The sequence below is a fragment of the Acomys russatus genome, chromosome 21, assembly GCF_903995435.1.
Source record: "Acomys russatus chromosome 21, mAcoRus1.1, whole genome shotgun sequence".
Classification (NCBI taxonomy): domain Eukaryota; kingdom Metazoa; phylum Chordata; class Mammalia; order Rodentia; family Muridae; genus Acomys; species Acomys russatus.
Window position 1 is genome coordinate 27,529,366 of NC_067157.1, and position 22,793 is coordinate 27,552,158.

The 22,793-nt window shown below is 39.2% G+C and overlaps 1 protein-coding gene across 1 annotated transcript in view; it reads left to right on the forward strand.

The window, feature by feature from the left end:
- The window catches only part of Lama2 (laminin subunit alpha 2), a 570,793-nt gene that overhangs the window by 343,035 nt on the left and 204,965 nt on the right, over window positions 1–22,793 (forward strand). The window contains 5 exon segments of the mRNA XM_051164111.1: window positions 700–827; window positions 9,636–9,722; window positions 17,966–17,984; window positions 17,986–18,178; window positions 21,833–21,939. Coding sequence (XP_051020068.1) covers window positions 700–827; window positions 9,636–9,722; window positions 17,966–17,984; window positions 17,986–18,178; window positions 21,833–21,939 — 534 coding nt within the window.

Sequence of the window (22,793 nt, forward strand, 5' to 3'; positions counted from 1 at the left end):
AAATGTTTCCCAAAACAAATGCAAGAACATGTAGTTTTTGCTTTTTTAAATTTCTAAACACAATAGTTACATATTTTGTAATATGTAACTACATATTGTAATTATATTTTGTTATGTATTTAATTATAAGTAACATAATAAACATATATGTAATTATACGCTGTTATATGTTTAAATTTATCTCTTTTAACATTCAGTTATGGGCCAAGTAGTTTCCTCACAGATGTAACATGGGAATGCATTGTCCAATCCATTAGAGTCCACCAAGTTCTAAATTATTGTCTGACCTAAGAGAGCAAGTCTGAAGAGATTTACATAATGAGCTACAGTTCTCATTAAACCAGTATTTTTAATGTCATTAGAGCTTTATGCCTGTACACACACATGCATACACACACACACACACACACACACACACACACAAACAGGAAATATAATTTTATATTGAAATTTTTCTTAATGAATTTTGGTCATTTTTTTAAATACATGTTACAGTGACACTAGTGTGAAGTTGTAAGCTAACTGTTAAATGCATATTAAATTAACTTCCAATGCTACTTTCCTGCTGTAAAATTATACGTTTAATGTGGGAAATTACTCTCCCCAGTGGGAACACACTAATAATCTTGTAGAACTAGTTTTGGTGGCATGGTTGTATTTGAGACCAAAGCAATGAACTGGTGTGCACTTCTTACACAGAACTGTAAGGATCACACAGGTGGCCCGTACTGCAATGAATGCCTCCCTGGTTTCTACGGTGATCCTACTCGAGGAAACCCTGAAGACTGTCAACCCTGTGCCTGTCCACTCAATATCCCATCAAACAAGTGAGTAGCAGATCGACCTTACTACAGAGCATCACTTCCTCCTCGATGGATGCACTTTTGATATCAGGACGAAATGTGTGGACTTCTTAAGAGGGTAACATAAGTTTTGAAAGGTAGAGTATTTAAATATATTACTATTGCCAAGGACTTTGCTATTTGGGCTCTAGATCTGATTTAGAATCTAAGAGATATAACTCAAATGAAATTTCTAAATTGATTCCAAAGAACAGACCCACTGAGTACAAATCTATACTCTCTTTGAATAATCCTTTATTATAATATATCCTTATGTTATATATGGCTTCCTAAGCTTGTTCCATGGTCCACATTGTATTACAAATGAGTATCGAATTATGAATGATGGCTACTATATTATCTTGCATAAATGATTTAGATTTTGAAAAGGTATAATGTAGGCTTCATAATCACTTTTTCTCATTTGCTCACCCACAGTAATAATCTATTGGAGCAGACACTTTAAAAATAAAAAGACAAACCCCTTGACTGAGTCTTCTCTTTAACTGTATGAGAATATTCTGTTTCAGTTCCTAAAATGGAACATTCCTGCAGCACAGGCATGTCTAAAGAAATAGGCCCTGAAACAAACAAACAAACAAACATTATCAGTAGGTACACCAACATTGAACAAAAATTGGTGATTTTTATAATAAATTGTTGCTGTTAATGTAAAAGTATGGCTTAACATTTATTACTATTATGCTATAATTATTATGGCTCTATTACCCACTCTCACAATTGATAAATACACAGACACTTGATAGATTTTAGAATAGCCTTATTTTACTGCGCACGGCAGGTATTACCTCCTAAGCCACCTCCCATCATCTCTCAGCCTCTATCCCATGCCATCTGCTTTAATCATTGCTTCCTGGGCTACCTCCCACCCATAATTCCACAAATACTTGCTTATTTTGGCCCTTTTTCTTCATCCACTCTGATCCTGCCATGTTTCCTCTCCATGCTAACTCATAGTGGTGGTTTTCTTCCTTCCTTCTCCAAAACCTGTTCTTCTTCCTCCCATAATCCTTCTCTTCCCCCAAAACAGCAAACTTTCACCACACCTACCTTGCTCTGGCCCAGCCTAGGTATTATATTGGCTTTTTTATTGGCCAAACAGGAATAATTTCTTAGGCAAGGCAGACACAACAAGGACAGGCATGTGTAAGAATGTGCTCATCTGGGCAGCAATGAGACCTTGGGAGCCAGTAATTAGCATCAGAACCTAGCATTATCACAAGACATAACCACAACAATGAGTGTTTGTAAGTAAGGATCATTTTATTTCTTATTGTTCTCATTTGTAATACTGAAAATTAAGCTCAGAGCTTGAGCGTGCTCACTGTGCACATGCTATACCTGGGCTCCTGCCCCTAACTAAATTTAAATGAAAATATATATATATATCCTTTTTTAAGAGGACTACTAGAGGCAAATTTGGTGCTTAATAAAACTCCTGCTGTAATATAGTCCTTCAGCTCTTTCCGGATGCTATGATAATGCTGCAGAGCAGAAACTGTAACTAGTAAGAGAGATCTGTCAGCTATGGTCTTTTCATGTGAGAATTTGATTGAGTAAGGCAAACTCTAAGGCCTTAACCAAGAAAGCCCTTTTCTGTATGGTGACCTGTTAGATTCCCTGAATAATAATCCAAGCAGAAGACTTCAGGAAGAATTCTACCCTTCCTTAGTCCTCTAAGGTCTGAGGTCCCTGCCATTCAACACCACTGAAATCTTCTCTCTCGTTTCCTCCCATCCTCCTCATCAGAATTCATGGCTGACAAAAAAGAGAGGGCCAACTGCCATTTAGTAAAAGAAGGCCGCAGAGCCAGCCGTAGACCTGAGTGCCATGTTTGGGGATTTCATCTTCAAGAATAACCCAGTAAGGCCAATAGTTTCTGAAAAGAAGGTGGCATTTTGATGGCATGCATATCTAGAGCCAGAATTCCTGGGCTTCATGCCAACTCCTCACTTCCAGGTGCAAAACTTTGAGCAGATTACCAAAATGCCACCAGTTTAGCCCTCTTGTGGAGCTATGTGAGAATTACACAATAAAGGTGTGTAAAAAAGCAGGTAAAATAGTGGGTGGTGTGGAAAACAGAGAACTGATTTAAACTAACTGGCACAAAGTTGCATATCAAGTATCCCATTGAAATTTCAAGTTATTTAATGTCCTTGTTATTTTCCTTCCTCTGCAGTACATATTAAAGAACTCTTTAAAAAATAAAATCTATATTTTAAGTGAGGACAATAAAAACAATTCATTGATCTGCCTGGTAGATTAGCTTCCTTAGACACTAAAAAGAAATGAGACACCAGTTTAATGTATTTTAATGATTATACATGTCTTGATTTCAGGGATTGAGTCTAGACAGGTGCATAACCGAAAACTTTTAATCACTAAATAAAGGTGTGAGACAGAACAGAAAGGAGACAGGGAAGCAAAGAGTGTAAGGGAATAAATGCAGGAGATTCCCCCTAAGGGATGGCTGCTCAGGCCCATGCTGGCCATAGTGGGCTTGTACTGGACATAACGTGACAAGATCATTGTCAGCTGCCCACATTTGTAGCGTTCACTTTCATAATACAAGACCTCCATGTTCGCTGTGGCTGAATGGTCTTGTTTAAACCATCCACCTACACATAAATATCACTCTTCCACACCACTCTTTACTGAGAAAACCAGACAGGTGGTGTCCGAGATTTTTCCCACAATGTATCTCTTCAGCCAAAACATTGTCAGTATTTGCACAGCTATTGGTCCAGCAATGTACAGACATGGTAGATTTCCTCTCAAGTCTGACCAATGTTCCACATAAGAGAAGAGTCATTTCAGAGAGGTTACTTGTGGTATTACAAGGCTTCATGACCCATGCTCCCTCTGCCTTTGCTGTGTGTCTCTTTTTATAATAGTTCTAGTTACTTCTTCCTGAGAAAACAAACTCATCAAAGTTTAAAATACCATCCATCCTGCCAAAGAAATTGGAATCCCAGTGTCTAATGATGGTGCTTCCTAAAATAAATGCATTCCAGTTTGGTTTAATTATGCTGATCAAGTTTTCTAGTAACATAGGTCAGCATTGATTAAAAGACAAGGTTTTTGTTGTTTGTTGTTGTTTGTTCAGTTTTGGGTTTTTTTGTTTGTTTGGTTGGTTGGTTGATTTTGGTTTTTCGAGATAGGGTTTCTCTGTGTAGCCTTGGCTGTCCTGGACTCGCCTTGTAGGCCAGGCTGGCCTTGAACTTACAGAGATCCACCTGCCTCTGTCTCCTGAGTGCTGGTGTTAAAGGTGTGCGCCACCACACCGAGCTCTCTAAAGGACAGTTTTATTACAGTAAATATTTAAATATGAAATATCGTTTTGACCTTTAATAGTAGATTTAGGGGAAGAGGGAATGCCTATTTTTAATTGCATATTTAATTGTGATATTTTGTAAACAGAAAAATAAGAGTTCATGGCACTCCACATAGTTTTTAAGTTGCATAAGTTTGTGACTAAAGTCATACAATCTTTTTTATTGAAAACAATGTACATGGTTATTATTGTGTAGCCGAACAGCTGCAATGGGAAAAGTCTATCTTTATCTATAACCTAAATATTTTCAGAAAAATAACAAAACTATTCAGTAGGTGTATATACTTGATGGTGAATGAAACCATCTCTATAATTGAAAAAAAAAAAAACTTTACTGTTGTAATCTGGGCTAGGTACTCTGAGGCATAATTGAATATTCACATTTAATTTATAAGATGAGGTTTGAGTTTTCACAGGTTATTCAGAAATGACAGAAAAGAGCTGAAGGCTGCCGCAGCCTCCACCTGAAGTACAGGCTTTATCTTAGTGATTTATCTCTTATCCCTGGTCGTAAATCCCAGACATCACAGGCATTTTGGCTCCAAATTTCTTAGATATCATTGCTAAATAAATCAAACGTGAGGAAGATAAAGACAGATTGGTGTGATTATTAAGATATATAGATATAGATGAGCACATAAAATTTAAATTACAAATGCAGATCACGTTCATCATCTACTCACGGTGTCCACAGTTTGTCCTTCTTACCTTAGTGATGCGTATGTTTTAACTACGGATAGTAACTAAAGTAACGATATTTACTCCTGTAGAAGCAAATAAAGTATAAACATATCAGTCTATAATCATTAATTTTTAGTTACACAGATCAGAGTCCTAAAGACAAAAATCCATAAATATCTTTGTCAAAGCACTTAGGTTGTACAAAAATAGATGCTATCATTGAAGTCTTTTGAAATTTCCCCCAAGTGTGTAATTCATTTAGAAGTATTCTTGTCATAGTCTGGACACTATCTATGTACTACTTTCACAACAATGCTCGGTGGGCATCTGAAATGCTACGAGCCATGTCTATAAAACAGTGGAATATTTCTAGAGCTGGTTTTAGGGCTTATATGTAGGGTTATATTGGACTGGGGAGATGGGTCAGTGAACACAGTACTTACCATACAAGCATGATGACCAGAGTTTAAATTCACAGCACCTAAGTAAAAAAAAAAAAAAAATCTGGCCAGGCAACACAGAGATCTATAGTCTCAGAAATCAGGAAGCAGAGGCAGGACCCACTTCCGCACAAGCAAGCTACTTAGCTGGACTAACCAAAATTGATGAGCTCTGTGTCTGGAGACACAAACCCTACCTCAAAAAATAAAGTAGATAGTAACCAAGTAAGGTAATCAGCATCAGTTCCATGCCTCTACAAGCATGGGCACACACATACATGTGTGGCCCCATAAGCATGTGCATGAACACATGTAAACCACACACACACACATATGCACACAGGACAATGTTAAATTATCAGTATTAGTCCTTTTAATTGAAAAATATGTTTCAGGATAAGCTATGCCAATATATTCCATGACAACTTACTGTTACTTTAGAACAAAGCTAATTTTATATATATATATATATATATATATATATATGCATTCATATTTAAATATGGAATCACATATATATTTATGTGTGACTGTAATTGTACATATGAGTATATGTGTATGTCTATATACATATAAATGAAATCCTTGCCGAAATAATAATATATGCCTGACTATTGAGAAGGGCTATACAGTTTCTCCCAACAGCAGCTTGCCTTTCTTCCACCTTTGCTCTTTTTTGTTTGTTTGTTTGTTTTTATTTATTAATTAGTTTATTCAGATTACAATTCAATTGTTTTCCCATCACTTGTGTCCTCCCATTTCTTCCTCCCTCCCGCTTTCACCCTATTCCCCTCCCCTATGTCAGTGACTGAGGGGGACCTCCTCCCCCACTATATGATCATAGGCTATCAAGTCTCATCTTGGTGGCCTGTCTATCCTTTCTCTGAATGCCACTGGGCCTCCCCACCAAGGAGAACTGAGGGACTCTAGGTGAGAGAAGTATGAGAGAATGGAGAAATAGAAGGATCCAGTGGATCCTAGAAACCTACAGAAAGAATATCAGGATGTGCAGAACTGAGCCCAAGGGTTCTGCTCAAACTACTGCACCAACCATGGACAATACATGCAGTAAACAGCGAACCCCTACTCAGATCTAGCCTAGGGACAGGACATTCTCCATGCTTGAGTGGAGAGTGGGAACTGACTCTGACACAAACTCTGGTGCCCCATATTTGACCACTTCCCACCTTTGCTCTTGGCTCACTTAGAATTTGGTGTTGTGGGCTGGAAAATCTAAGGGCAGGGCATATTTTGGTTGGTGGTGATGGTGATGCATGGGCCAGCTAGTGTTGAGTGGCATAAGGTTGGAATCACTTGAAGCCAGTGGCGACCTTACCATTCCCTATTTGAGTCTCACAGCAATTAGCTTCACGTTTGGGCCAGAATCAGGGTGGAGATGCCTCCTATGCCAGTCCAGACTCTGAGGACATTGTTACAATGCACTTTCGTTCCTCCTATTAATTTTATTTATTCTGTTGCATGCAATCTTCTCCTGTGACTGCAACTGCAATTACTCTAGGAAAGAAACAATGCCCAGTTAGCATTGTTTAAAGACGATGAAAGCGTGCAGAGAGGGCTATTTTAAGAAGAGATTGTATTTGAATGCACCATGGCAAGTATTTATATTACTGAGAGCTTAGGCTCATGTAAATCTCACCAGCAAGTTTGAGTGACAGGTGGTTATAGGGAGCGGAGAGGATCAAATGAAGACCCTGAAGTCATGAATCTCATGTAAATTTTCCTGGAAATTAGTGTATGACCTTGAGGAAGAAAAATTATATTTGTCTCAACCAGCTCATAGGATTCTGTTAAAATTCAATGCAATTATGATAAAAGTACTCTGAAATGTAAGAGCTAGTCAAATCGAATATATTGTTATTGCTTAATATTTTTCCTGAAAAAGTATTGCTCTCTGTCAGTGAGCATATTCAACTTTATTGCTGTTAGCTTTAACTGACAAGGGAGTATTTTTAAGAATTTGAACTTTATTTTAGAAATGGTTTTCAGGTGTCAGAAGCCTTGTCAGCCACCTTTGACATGTCTTTATGGTAAACTGATTTAGAATTTAAAAAAAAAAAAAGATATAGTTCACTTGGTTTGCATTCAGTCACTACAGTCCAACAAGGTTGGAAACTTCGGACTTTCTCCGTGGGGGTGCCGCTCGCCATAAACAGGAGACAGGCAGAGAATGACAATTTTGGACATGTACACCACAGTGAGTTGTCAGAATCCGGTTTTTTTTTTTTTTTCTTTAGTTTTGTAAACAATAACAAATGACAAGTAAGTGATGGAAGAAATTTGATTTCCGTTTGTTTGTTGTAATATGTGCTAAGACATGAGACATGTAAACCCTTTTGTTGCAAGCTCTCCTCCAACAAGATTGCTCTCGTGGGCCGGGAGCTGGGTCCCACCGTACCCATCAGTACCTCTTTCACCTGGATGACTTTTATAAATTCAAGGGTTTTTTTTTTCTCATTTTTTTTTTTTCTGGCCAGACTTTTTCTCTCTCTGAACCCACATATTCATTTAGATTTTAAAATGAGTTGAAGTAGCTAGTACGATGGGCCTAATGGATCCTAATAACTTGATGCTATAGGGAAAGGAGAATTACCGAAACATCCCAGGTCCACTCAGGGCCAAACCAGATGGAGACTACTTTAAAAGGTAGCCGGGATCTGATTGGCACCAAAGTTGGAAAACTATCACAGAGTCTCCCCAACTATCAGAAGCAGAACCAGACCAGGGCCTTAATGTGTGCAATTTAGTGTGCTCTCCCTAATGATTTGGTTTTAAGCAGGCCTTTCCTAAATTTTTTTTTTTTTTTTTTATATATAGAATAGAACATATTATAGAGAAAACCTAATTGGAGTCAGATTTAATTGAGGACAGTTTCCTTTAAATGGTGATGTGGAGTCTAGAAAAGTTGATCACACAGAGATCATTCTTTTGAGTAGAGCCTGGTAAAGTGATGGAAAACAGGGCAGTGGAAAGGCGGATCAGGAGATGTAACCTTAGAGGTCATTGAGCCCAAGTGTGTCTCACATGGTTTTATATATATAATAAGGGGGGTTGTAGGTTAGAAAAACATATATACTTCAGAAAATTGCAACATGTGACTTTGAAATTTTTTACCAGAAAGAAATGAAAGATTTCTTTTTAATTTTTTAAAGATGTATTTATTTATTATTATATATACAGTGCTCTGCCTGCATGTACACCTGCATTCCAGGAGATCTCATCATAGATGGTTGTGAGCCACCATGTGGTTGCTGGGAATTGAGCTCAGGACCTGTGGAAGAACAGCCAGTGTCCTCTTAAGCTCTGAGCCATCTCTCCATGCCATGAAAGATGTTTTAGGACACATGTTCAACATGATTTAAATATGCACACTGTATACACTATATATATATATATGATGCCCTATAAATATGTAATCATATTATTATATAAACATAAAATAAGTTTATGTATCAAATAAAAGTAAGATTTTAAAAAGAGCAATGTACCAGAAAACTCAAGGTAGACAAAGGCTCATGGGAAATCCAGAAGACAGTTGCACTACATCAGTTATTGCATGGGAGTGCTCCTTACCAGGCAAAGAAATGAAACTAAAACTGCACAGGATGACAAAGGCTGATGTTACCCTATAACTGTGCTGGTTTTGTCTTGATGTCACACTCTGCTTCTTCAGCCCCAAATTGGAAATGTATTTAAAGACAGGTAAACTTTGGAACATGCCGGGAGGTGTGAAATGGCAAAGCCGGTTTGTTTTGATTTCTGTGGTTATAAATGAAGCAGAATGTACGCATTAGATCTCTGCTGAAAGCTTTCCATCCATGTACCATCACGCCTGTGGGTACACAGCTGGAAGAGCCTGCACGGGTGCCGCATGGCAGCTGGTCCAGATATAGGAACTCATACAGGCACGATGACGTCACTGCTGTCTCAAATTTTCTTGGGTTTCTTCAAGCTGCTTCAAACTCTTGAGTGGATGTACGTGGAGAGGAGGGGGATATGAAAGTGGTTTTGTCAGTGCTGGGGAGTTCTTGAAAAGCTATTTGTCCACTCTTTTCACTGGTGATGTTAGAGGCCGAACATTCCAAAGTCACTTAATCACATGCCACAGGCACACTGCTCTCAACTGGGCTATTCTCGTGTGTGTCGAAACAGCGACGCCATTTCATCCTTCATCGCCCAGACTCTCATCCAACCTATACCCTTTGGTTACAGTGGTGGTAGAGAAAGAGATGTGAAAATACGCTGCTAATGACCTCGTGTGTATGCTTTTTCCTTGTCTCCTGAACATCATCACCGCAGCTTTAGCCCGACGTGCCATTTAGACCAGAGTCTGGGATTGATCTGTGATGAATGTCCTGTCGGGTACACAGGACCGCGCTGTGAGAGGTAAGCATGCGTCACACTGCCTTGCAAAATGGTCTCTACCTTCCTTGAGAGTTATAAAGCTACAGGCATGAACTTCCCCGCCTCCAGAAAACCTCGCTGCTCAATGGGCTAAAATAAACTTACTTATCACACATGTCACACAAATGCATTCTGTTTTTATAGTTTATTTATTCTCTGGAAATTGGTCTATAAATCTCCATTCACTCCGAGGATATCTGATTAATGTTTTAATCTTAAAGGTTAGGCATTCACCTACACTCTTTCCCAAAAAAAAAAGTGCTGCTCAAGTGGAAAGCCATGATTTTAAGATTTATCTTACTGTCTACCCTTGGCACCATTTATTTTTCATAATTAGCTTTTTGTCCTTAAAATGTGGCTTAAACTCATAGTTCATAGTTCAGCAAGTGGCCTATAATTTACAGTAAATATATTTGAAACAAAAACAAAGCATAATTTATCATCATGACTTATATCTCCTTCTAATCATTTTTTAAACTGGTATCTTAATTCCTGTTAAGTTTCTTGGAAGCAGGAACATAGTATTTCAGTTTCCATCAGCATATTTCCTCCTTAGAAATATTTGAAGAATATATTTCTTGTGTGTATTCACTCCCAATTTAAAAAGTGATACAAATGTCTTCCTTGATGAGATGGACAGGCAAAACAACCTCCCCCCTGTTTTTAACTCTGAGAAGTGATACCCTCAGTTACCACAGCTGTGGATATGGGCAAGGCAGAGGAAGAAAAGCCAGGCCATGGGCATTATTGCCTTCTCACGAAGGCTAACCTTAAGGAGAGATATTTCTTTTCATCCTTTCCTGCCTTCTTAGAAGCCATCGCCTAGTCAAGCCTTCACCTGTGGAGAATTTGGCCAGCAGCAAGGAGTCTGTGCACAGCATGCCAGGAGCAGTTTCCATCAGTCATAGGTCCTGTTGGTGATTGTGGCAGCATGCGTAAATGAGAAAGGGAAGAACAGTCCCGAACAAAGGGGGATTTATTTGCAGTTGAGAAACGGGAGGTCTTTAATTGTGTATAGTTTTTTAAAAAGGCAGCCTGTATATGACATTCTAATAGGACAGTATGCTATTGCCAAGACAGATTTGCATCAATGTCTACTACCCTCTAGCTCATCACAGGCAACCTTCATTTTAGCAACTGGAAAATGGCAGCTGTCCTGTCATACAAGGCTATGAAATCTGCTTTTCTGATGAGCGTGGTCTCTGATGTATTAATACTGCTTTGTTCCATGCATTGTCCTTTCTGCACATTGGACAGTTTCTGAGCCATGTGCAATTTAACAAGCTACATTTTATTTAACAAATATTTATTTAGCAAGTACCATATGTTAGGTACGAGGTAAAACACTAAATGAAAACAGATGTGTTTTTCCATCTTTGTCCTCAATTAGCTCACGACCTTCATTAAGGTGGGTGAGAATAGTCATGTGTGTTCTGGAGGGATTCCAATTGAATGATTAAAATCAGCAAGGAAAGAAATAGTTGACAGAAAGTATGATGCCCTGTCTAAAATCTGTGTTAATCAGATACAGAAGATGGCAAGATTCATAGACTATGTAGCAAATGATACATCTTATTTCCAATTTAAGTTTGTCAGCCAAAAAAATAATCTTCCAGTATCACTAGAGAGATAATGAGCTATTGTATTTTCTTATCCAGAATGTGGGTTAAGGTTTTCCTTGAATAGTTAAGATTTGCCATTTCAGAGTATTTTTATGAGGCAAAAACCCCATGGAGTGGATCAAAAATACTAATAGAAGTATTTTTGAGATGCATTTGTTAGCATTGAAAGGAAAGAAAACAGAAGTCAGGCTCAGGGAGAGCAACGGGTTACAGTGGATATCTTGTGGTCAAAACCATTCTGTGAAAAACTTATGTGGTCCCCCGTAGGCACAGCGCAATCAAACCCAACACTTCACTCAAACTCAACACTTCACAGCTGCCACAGTGCCTTCCACGCTGTCATTATTTCTGTATTAAAGTTGTCCATAATCACTTAGGTGCAGGAGATATCCATGAACCGGTTATCACCTCAAAGATCCCCTGTCATGGACAGTGAGGAAACCCAGGCACCTTGGCTGGCTCATCCCTGACTTAAGTCTTCTGCTCTCTTATTACATGAATGCGTCAGGAAGACATGCAGCATAACTTTTTATCCCGTCTCTCAATCCGTTTTGTTTCTGGGACTCCAGTCGTCCATGGGAGCTGCTATGACTTAGATGCATGGACTAGGTGATTAGAGTTTTCTCTCCGTTCTCTTTGGCAATCCGTCTTGAATCAAAGTCCTAACCAGTTGTGGGACTTAAGGAGTTTGTGTGCAAGTGTGTGTGTGTGTGTGTGTGTGTGTGTGTGTGTGTGTGTGTGTGTGTGGTAGGTGAGCATTCTTGGTTATGAGTGCTTCAGAGAAATGGACACACAGTGTGGCTGAGCATCCTGAATAGATCACCCAAGTATGTTTCAGATGACCTCTTCCTTCTTCACAATTAGCTTTCCCTTTAGATCTTCCAACTCTCTCCCTTTCCATCGCATTCTTAGGGAAACAATTGTTCAGGAGCCATTCAGCGTCTCTGAGTCTAACACCGGGAACTGACAGCATCTATATCTTCAATTCTCTGTCTCTTCCTGACTCCATCTTTTAAATAATGCATTTGTTTATTCTCTGGAATTGTATACAAAGTATTTTTAATCATATTCATGCCTCTCCCTCATCTCCTTCCAGATCCTCTTTTTTAAAAAAAAAAAAAAAACACTTTTTTATTAATTTATTCAGATTACATCCCAATTGTTACCCCCTTGCTTGTCTCCTCCTTCTTTTACTCTATTCCCCTCCCCTAGGTCTATGACTGAGGGGGACTTCCTCCCCCACTATATGGTCATAGCCTATCAAGTCTCATCTTGGTAGCCTGCTTATTCTTTCTTTGAGTGCCACCAGGCCTCCCCACCAAGGGGAAGTGGTCAAATATGGGGCACCAGAGTTCATGTCAGAGTCAGTCCCTGCTCTCCACATAACTGTGGAGAATGTCCTGTCCATTGGCTAGATCAGAGTAGGAGGTTGATGTTTACTGCTTGTATTATTCTTGGTTGGTATGGTAGTTTGGGCAGCACCCCTGGGCCCAGACCCACCCATCATGATATTCTTCTTGTAGGTTTCTAGGACCCTCTGGGTCCTTCTATTTCCCCATTCTCCCATACTTCTCTTACCTAGAGTCCCAGTAGGAAATCTATCTGGTGCTTTCTCAGAAAACTGGGAATAGGGCTTCTCAAGACCCAGCTATTCCACTCCTTGGAATATACCCAGAAGATGTTCCTCCACACAAGGACATATGCTCAATCATGTTCATAGCAGCCTTATTCATAATAGCCAGAACCTGGAAACAGCCTAAATGTCCCTCGGTTGAAGAATGGATAAAGAAACTGTGGTACATTTACACTATGGAATACTACTCAGCTATTAAAAACAAGGAAATCCCAAAATTTGTGGACAAATGGATGGAACTAGAAGTGACCATACTGAGTGAGGTAACCCAGAAACAGAAAGACTCACGTAGTATATATTCATTTATAATTGGACACTAGCCCAAAAGGCATGACCCATGAAAGTTTTCTAGATCCTCTTGCACCTCCATACTTGCCCAACTTTTTCTCTCATCATTAAAAAAAATGGCACATGAGTCAGCGAGCCCACACTTCCCCCCCACACACACACACACACAACAAGAACAAAAGCAAAATAAAAAACACCCAGAGAAACAACCTCCCACCAAAACCATGGAGTCCAGTTTGTTGAGTGACATTCTGGAATGTGGTTGATTACAAGATGTTACTCCATTGAAGAAAACTGACTTTGCCTCTTCTAGCAGCAATCAAGCCTGTAGCTCCTTAGCTAGGGTGAGACCTGAACGAAGTGCCCATGTCTTCTCCTTTCTGCTGCAGAGTCGTCCCATTTTTGTGTTTGGGCAGGATTTACAAGAGGTGAGAAGCCACTAGATACCACAAACCAAAGTCTAGGATTTCCCTGTGTTCCTGTTTTCCTCCTTGTCCAATCCCTTTACTGTGGCATATAGTACACCACGGATTTGAATCTTGAATTGAGGAAATGAAACTTACAAGCAAAGTGACCAATCAACAAAACTAGCAAATGGAATGACAATTGTAAATACAACTAAGTATCAAACTATTAATGATGTTCTTTAAGATGCCAAGTGCTACTTAGAGCCTGGAAACACTCACCTGGCTTCTTTGCTGAGTGTAGTTTGGCAAAAGAAACAGAGTTAAGATGCGGAGAAGATGCTTTGTTAAGATTCTAGACTTTTATTATTTAGAAAAGCAGAAAGAATAGCACTGTGAGAGGCAGGAAGCGATCAGGTAAGCATTGAACTGTAAAGAAAAACTAAAAGGAGGAACTTAAAGCTGCTTCAGTGCTCCTGGCACTTGATCAGGTACTAACTGGCTTTAGGTATCTGTAGCTTCAGCAACATATTGCACAACATTCAGAAATATCATGGTGCATTGACACAGCGAATCCTACAGGAAGATGGGAAACAATGCAATGCATGGATTCCTTACTCCCCGCCTCCCCGCCCCCCCCCCCACTCGTCCCCCAGCTGGCAAACACTTTGAAATCGCTAGCTGAGGAGAGAGAAGTCCAAAGGCCACTTACAGGTAACCACTGAAAATGTGGAAGGTGATTGACTCCAAAGGTTTAACATTTTGAAAACTCACCTGTAATTTTAACCACAAGATTCATATTAGGTATAAATGGAATTCCTTTCATTAAAAAAAAGAAATCAAACCAAAACCACCATTTAGATAGTCTCTACTTCAGAAAGATCTTAGTCTGGATCAAGTGCCCTCACCCTCAATTACAATGCTGCAGACAATTTCTGCCCAAGTCTTGATTTTCAGTCCTTGGGCCTTGGCTGCAGAGAGACACTCACTCCTTATTACTGATACTGTTATCAGCATCGTGACAGCTGAGGCTTTGAGAGGCTGCTCACATGTGATGCTGCGTTTGGAGGACCGAGTGATTGGCTCTTGGATCTAGCTCCACAGTTTTGTGCCCAAGAGCCGCTTCTTGCCAGTGCAGCTCCTGTGCTGTGCTCAGGTGTCCAGTTGGGCCCGCTGCCTCAGCACCGCTTTCTGCTTTGGCAAAGGCACTTTATGAGCAAGCCAGCTATCCTCCCGGGTAGCCGAGTTGGAAGCGGTGAGAACATAGCACCAAGGCCCAGGCAACCCCGTTAGACTACAGGCTCCTCCTCTGTTGATGTAATTCTCTCCGGAAGACTTGCAGTCCTTCCAGTCTTGAACCAGGCACCATCCCACCTGTTCAGCTGCCGACATTCAGCTCCACCATCAGGAAAAGGCCTTTGATAACCCTGGGCTTGATTCTAACTCTCACGTCTATAGTTACTCTGTGATTAGATATTTAAATGCATATTTCTTGGGCCTAGATAGAACAATATTATGCCCAACTTATATTAGTGTTATATAAAATTTTTCTGCTGATTTCCCGCTTAAGTTTTTTAGGTAGATGGAGGATGGGAATGTGGGTCACAGATGATAACTGAAAATTGCATTAAAGGATGATGGAACAGAAGGGGACAAAAGTCCCACTGGCCCTATTATATTTTTTTCTATCATTTTTTGGTCTCTATCTCTGCTGCTAGTTTGTATTAACATTTCCCCTCCTATAATAAGTAATATTGTTCCTGAACTAGCAGTAGCAGCAGCTCGGCTACAGAACTGTTGTGTGGCCTCATTTCACATTTACATTAAAAGGGCCTCTCCTCACACTCTTATGATATGATTTGAAAACTACACGAACATGAGAAGCCACAGTCAGGATGTCCATGTTTTTAAAAGAACCCTACAGACTGTTCTTTACCATCTTCGTACTGCCTTGTTTGTGAAAGCGAGAGAGCTGGAGATTTCACACTGTAATTAGTTTGCTAAAGAGAAAATCTGTGAGGCTGGGAAGACCCACAGGACTATAACATTTACTAATTTTAATTAGCTGACACAAAAAGTAATAACAGTAATTGTTACTATTAATAATAGACACAAAGAATAATATTCTCTCCCTTTAGGATTACCTTTAAATCCATAATGGAACTTTTTTAAACCTCATTTTTAAAAGTCTAGTCAGTGCATATGCATGCGTGCACACACACACACACACACACACACACACACACACACACACACACAGAGTAATAAAAACCAAATGACTTAATGTTTAAGAGGCTGCTTACACGTGACTGTGCACATGGAGAAGGGAATAGTCCCACTGCAATCAAGTGGCATATGAATTGTCACGTATATTCATATATTCTACTTATATATATATCCTGAAATAAACATGGCAGGTGTATGTTTAGTTATTCTATTTAATTATATTTTCTGCATATATTTTTAATTCCAGGAGAATTTGGACTTTTAATTGGTATCTTTGTTTAAAAACATCTAATAGTTTATTATATAATTCCATCTCTCTTGGGGTCTGTAAGACATTCTGAAGGAAGCAAAATGAAAGTAATATGTTCCTCTTGGCTTTGGTAATGATTGGTGTACAACCTATTGTAACTGGCCAAAGAACTCTTAGTATCAGCAAAATGAGGGGTGTGTGTATGTGTGTGTGTGTGTGTGTGTGTGTGTGTGTGTGTGTGTGTTTTATCATAATATCTAAAGATCAAATAAGGTAAGGATCAGGTTAATATTTAAAAATATCTTCTTAATTATGTATTTAAAAACACTCCAGAAAGAGTTGTGAAGAAATGTTATGCACTACAATGCTATTTTATGGTCTATAATAGAAAACTGAATAGGTAATAATTGGTAATAATAATTAGCAACAATATTCTTCTAATCTCTCAATATCCAGCTTTCATAATTTTATAAACCCTTTTGTGGATATAACTAAAAATCCTTTTAAGAGATGATGATAAAACCTCAAATCTGTAACATATTCCCTTATAAAGCTTCAAAAGAATTTAGATAATAAGTGTGTCTGCACCAAATTCACAGCCTTGACCCTAATGATATTTATCAGTGCGTTCCTTACCCCATAATTGAGGCAAAGCATTTGTGTTCCAAACAAGAGAGAGCCTCTCTCAAAGGTGCTTCTTCACAGGCATGGTAGCCCATGAAGTCAGTGATATTCTGGTATAGTGCCCGGTTCCCTCCCAGCTGCAACACTTGCTGTGGAGTATTTATTCTATAAGAGGCCACAGTTCACAGAGGCAGACCAGCCATAGCCTTCTAACACTGTCTCATTTCTTCTTTGAAAGGAGTGGCTTGATACAAATTATAAGAACATGTAATTGAGGAGACCAGGGTGAATAGATACAGGAAATCTCAGCCATGGTGGGTTTGAGAATCAGTACCATTGAGCAGCATGTTAAAACATGGACACTGGGGCCGAATGTAGTTTCTTTGTCACAGTTTACAAATGATAAACTTACATAGGTTTTTTTCTTTTCCCCAAATAAATGTAGTGTGGGGTTGGCTTTATTTTTATGAAGACCTAGAATTCTCTGGTGTGAATTTGGGTAACCTGTCAGCTTCACCATTTTTCACACTACATAATGGGCAGGCATTCCTGCTTAGGCTCCTCCCGAATGAAAATTCTTCATTGAAAATAACTCTCTTAATCTATATGCAAATGCACACAAACCCATTGCTAATTCAGAGGCGCCAAGAGCTCCTACCCAAATGATAATATTTTCTGAGTCACGGTTTCTACTCAGTAAATGCTGAATTTGGGTTGGCTTCCTCATAACAAGCTCTTGCTGCATGAACAACAGCAACAGTAACATGAACTTTATATATGTGAACAGAAAATAACCAGCTGGAGTTGGAGACATATGATGTGCGATATTATAAGGGCTTCTTGGGGTGAACTTAGACTCTGAAGGATTTCAGGATTCCTTCTTATACTTTGGTCCTATCTTCAATGTCAGTGACAAGAACTTCTTTTCCTTTTTGGTTGAAATCTAATTATGAGTGGAGCTGGCAAGATTTCATCTTAAATCCATACTGCAGTTATAGAAAAAGCATTTTTTAAAAATCACTCTTCATTTGAGAGAAGGAATGCTTGCAAGGAAAAGCCATGATCCTGGCAGAGGAATATGAAAGAAATGTAAACATTGCACTGGGTGGGTTTCTTGGGGGTTTCCTCCCCTCCCCCACCACACACTAAAATCTCACTTTTGGAAATTATCACCTTAGGTGTGCAGAAGGCTATTTTGGGACAACCGTCCGTACCTGGAGGATCATGTCAGCCATGCCAATGCAATGACAACCTTGACTTCTCCATCCCTGGCAGCTGTGACAGCTTGTCTGGTGCCTGTCTGATCTGTAAGCCAGGTACAACAGGCCGGTACTGTGAGCTCTGCGCTGATGGGTATTTTGGAGATGCAGTTGATGCAAAGAACTGTCAGCGTAAGTCCTGAACTATTGATGTCCCTGACAGAATTGATGTATGAGACCTCAAGGGAGCTGATGAGCTCTTGAGTGGGGGTTGGAGACTAGGAAATTATCTGTAAAACATGGATGATGAATGCCCAGTGAAAAAAAAATGTCTGTCTGTTCCAAAATATTGTCTTGTAGTAATAAATAGAATAAACCCTTTAAAATTTGTTGCATTGCTAAATGTTGGTTTTCAAGTGATGCACATATTAATACTTACATAGACAATGAAATTTTGTTTTAAATGAACTGAAATCTGTACCAGTAAAGAAGAATTTAGAAACGATATGGGCCTATTTGGTCCTTTTTGTTAGTATCAACTTAATCATTTGATTGAAATAAATCATCTATCCATTTTATTGTACGATACCTATCAGTGGGTACTAATTGGTTTTACTTTCATATGAGTGTTTACCATTTTTGTATTTCATAATAAGTGTAAAATTGGCTGGGCGTTGGTGGTGCATGCCTTTAATCCCAGCACTTGGGAGGCAGAGGCAAGTGGATCACTGTGAGTTCGAGGCCAGCTGGTCTACAAAGTGAGCCCAGGACAACCAAGGCTACACAGAGAAACCTTGTCTCGAAAAAAAAAAAGTGTGAAACTATGACAATATTTTCACACACTGGCATGTGATAGTTGCATGATTAATTCCCATATCAAAATTATTTGTAGGATGCTACTCAAAAGTTTGAGGCTTTTTGGTACAACATATTTCCCTCTAATATTTTCCTCCTTGGGTTTAGAATTCAGTGGTACATAGACATTACAATTGTTTTATAACAACATAATATGCAAAAGAGAATAAGTCCAGAAGTATGAATTCACATCAGTGTTCTGGTGTTTTCTCTGGCACTTATCCACTTCACTGTTACAGTCTTTTAGGAAGAGACCTATGAGACCAACAAGAGCTCATTTCTGTGGAATTAATGTTGTTAGAGGCGGCTTGGTGCTGAGGTGGGTCCAGGACCTCTGGATTTCCAGGCACCACAGGAAACTCAGCCTGTTATCTCTGCTGTAAACAGCAGTGACCCTATTCCAGGAAGAGATGTGTCTCTCTGAAACTGAGAAGCTGGGTCTTGGCTTTTTGTCCTTTCAGAACAATAATTGGTTAAGTCAAAACAAATTACTCTCTGGAATAACTGGAGTTTGTTAATATCACAAGTTGACTTCCTGGACAAAATTTCCCATAAGACCAGAGTGACTTTACACACTTTGGATTTGGCATTCCTGTGAAATATCGGGAAACTCAAGAATGCCTTCCGTTCACGCTGAATACCTGAGAGTGTCAGTCTCTGGCTTTGTGACTCTAGGAATGGGTTCCCCACATCCAAAGGGTCATGTGCTGTCTATGGAGATTCACGATGTAGCACGTACAGGGATGCGGGATGCGGGATGCAGGATGTGGGATGCGGGATGCAGGATGTGGGATGCAGGATGTGGGATGTGGAATGTGGGATGCAGTGGGCTCTTGACACTGAGATATCTTTCATTGTCAGTCTTTGGAAGTGGTCCCTCTGCTAGTCATGAGTATCGGTGGCTCACAAATTCTAAGTCTAATTATCCATTTTATGACTTCTTTTTATGTCATCTAATAGCTCGCTCCACAAAGCTAAGGACATTCCACTCATTTTATTATGATCTGTGGCACGAAGCCCCATGAAAACATGAAAGAAAAATGTAAGAGAACAGCAACAGCCCAAAATATAAATTATCATCAGTTTGTGTATCATTTGCCATGTAGTGTAGGTGTAGTTATGATATTTAAGGCTCTTCAGCATATAATTTGACTTAAAGTCTATAAAATATTTGGGGAATATTTTTATAATTTTTAGGAATATATCTCTTCTATGCATACTGCATAAGTCCATATTGATAGGAAGTTCATAACTTGTGGCGCTAAACACTGTACTCGTAGCTTTCACGAAACTGAGGCAGGAGGATCACAGAGTTCTAGGTCAGCCTGGGCTACATAATGAGACCATCTTACACACACATACACACATACACATACTCACACACACACACTGGATAAAGCAGCACTTTATTTTTCTCTATATAAATTTTAAGTTATGAATGCTGTTTGTCCTATTTCACAAATAGATTATTACAAAAACTTAATATTGCTTTTGCTATTTCTAAATAACATTGATCAGGTGCCAACATCATTATGGAAAATTCACTTTTGTAATTCCTACTTTTTAAAAGCAAGGGAGAGTTAGTGATTCTGAATAATTTGAAATTTGCAAAGCTTAGTGTACACAAGAAATTTATATAAAGTTCCATGATGCAGAACAATCCTCATGCCCACATAAAAAATGAAGACTTATTTTTTTCATCTTATGCTTACACTCCACCTGAAGACTATCCTTGAGCATTTGACTCAGAAATAGGAGTGGTAAATTGGCTGGACCAATTCTTAGTGGCCTCAAGATAGGTGGCACCGAAGGCCAAATGTTGATGGAAGAGGGCCAAGTGGTAGAACCGGAAGGCAAATGAACAGAACAGTGTCATAGGATGATGGAGTGTCTGTTTATAAGCTGTGATGTTGTACCACACTTACCAAAGCCACATGTGTGTAAATCCCGTGGCATCTCCCATCACAGCTTTATTCTGCTATCAGTGCAATTGTACAGAGTAAGCCATTAGTTGCTACCTGTATCTGAGAACTAAAACAGGCTTTAGACTTATTTAGTCAGTATATATTTCAGAATAACTTTATAAAACTTTTCTAATGCCAAAGTGATAAAAAAAAAAAAAAAAAAAAAAAAGAGTACCTAAGACAAGTATGTTTCCAACCCTTGGAGACAGAATAAAAGTTGTAAAATAAAAACGATTTTTAGCAGTGAGAGTGTTACATTCCTACTCGATTTGAAGTTATTTTTCTGGTCTTTTACATACTTTCATATTATCAAAGGGACATATAGTCACTTAAACTCATTCTTATTAGTGGAGCTTAGTACAAAAAGTGGTATACAGTATATGAGCATTATGTTGAAAATGTTTTATCAAAATGACATTAACGCCATGCCAAAAAGAAATATTGGTACTGATACTTTCTCAGAATTGCTTCAGCCTTCCAGGGGTATACATTATATGTATCTAATGAGATTATGACAGTTAGATGTTACCCCGACATATCTATGAAGAGGTAAAATAACATTGAACCTGAAAAGGGGGGAACTCCCTGGCTCAAACAGACTCTGGAACCTGCCCTGACAATTAGTGTGTACGTGATGTCAGTGCTTCTTTGCCCTTCATTGTCTTCATTCTCGAGGTTATACAGTGATTGTATTAGTATCTAAGTAGAGTGATGTGCCACACAAGCATGTGTCCCAATGTCTACAATATGCAGAGATGGTGCAGGGTTAAATAATAAAGATGTCTGAAGGGTGCCCAGCACATTAGAAGACATCCTAATACTAGACTCAGGGGCTCATGTTCCCATGGGCTACAACTCTCTCTACAACAACTCTGTTCAGATTTGCAGCACTTCAAATCTTGGGTTTTAGATTAGGGATGTTCAACCAGCAATGTCTACGCAAACATTCCAAAAACAAGGGCTGCTCGATCTACAGTGGCAGCGTGTGAGATCGCATTTTCATTGTCTGTGTGTCTTGTCTTTGCAGCCTGCCGTTGTAACGTCAATGGCTCTTTCTCGGAGATCTGTCACACAAGAACTGGGCAGTGTGAGTGCAGACCCAATGTGCAGGGAAGGCGCTGTGATGAGTGTAAGGTAAAGACCACCATCACCTTCTTTCAATGGTGGATTTCATGCACACACTGCACAAAGCGGTCAGCATTACTTACTTCTGAAGGTGAAATACCTGTACTCAGTAAGATGTTCTCTCCAACAGAGCAAAACTCACTGGGCGTTGCAGTGGACCAGTGTTCCCACCTCCAAATTTGTATAATAACTGCTATAATTTAGTATTTCTTCAACAAATAACAGATTGGATTTTACTCTGTGCCAAGTAAAATAATTTACCTCGGAGGAGATTAAAATGTAAAATTATTTTTGCTGTTAGTGAACACCCCCTACCCTGGCATTCACTTGCCTTCTAGTTCTATCATTTAAAAATTAGTTTCAGTGAATAAACTTAGTAAGATATTCCATATAGTTTTAGACCTAACAGTTGGCTAAAATGAAATATCCCATCAGTTGGAAGGTTTTTCTCGGTATCTTCATACAATGGTGGTCCTGCCATGCTTACGGCATTGAGCCTGTCAATTTTGGCTCCTGTCACCTAGATATATTTTATTACTCACAACAAGAAAGTAATTTTCAGACTTCAGCCTGGACTTTAGTAGACAGTTTCAAAATACTTTTGCCTCTCTCTCTCTCTCTCTCTCTCTCTCTCTCTCTCTCTCTCTCTCTCTCTCTCTCTCTCTCTCTCTCTCTCATAATACCATTTGCTCATGCTGCTTTCTTTCCTTGTTTTCCCTTCTGTTGGGTTTTAAAGCTCAGTACGTGGTGGGACCCAGCGAAGCGATTCTGTGAGCTGTGTGACTGCAGTCCCCTGGGCTCTGTGTCACCGCAGTGTGACATGACGGGAAGATGTATCTGTAAATCAGGCTTTGTAGGGAAAC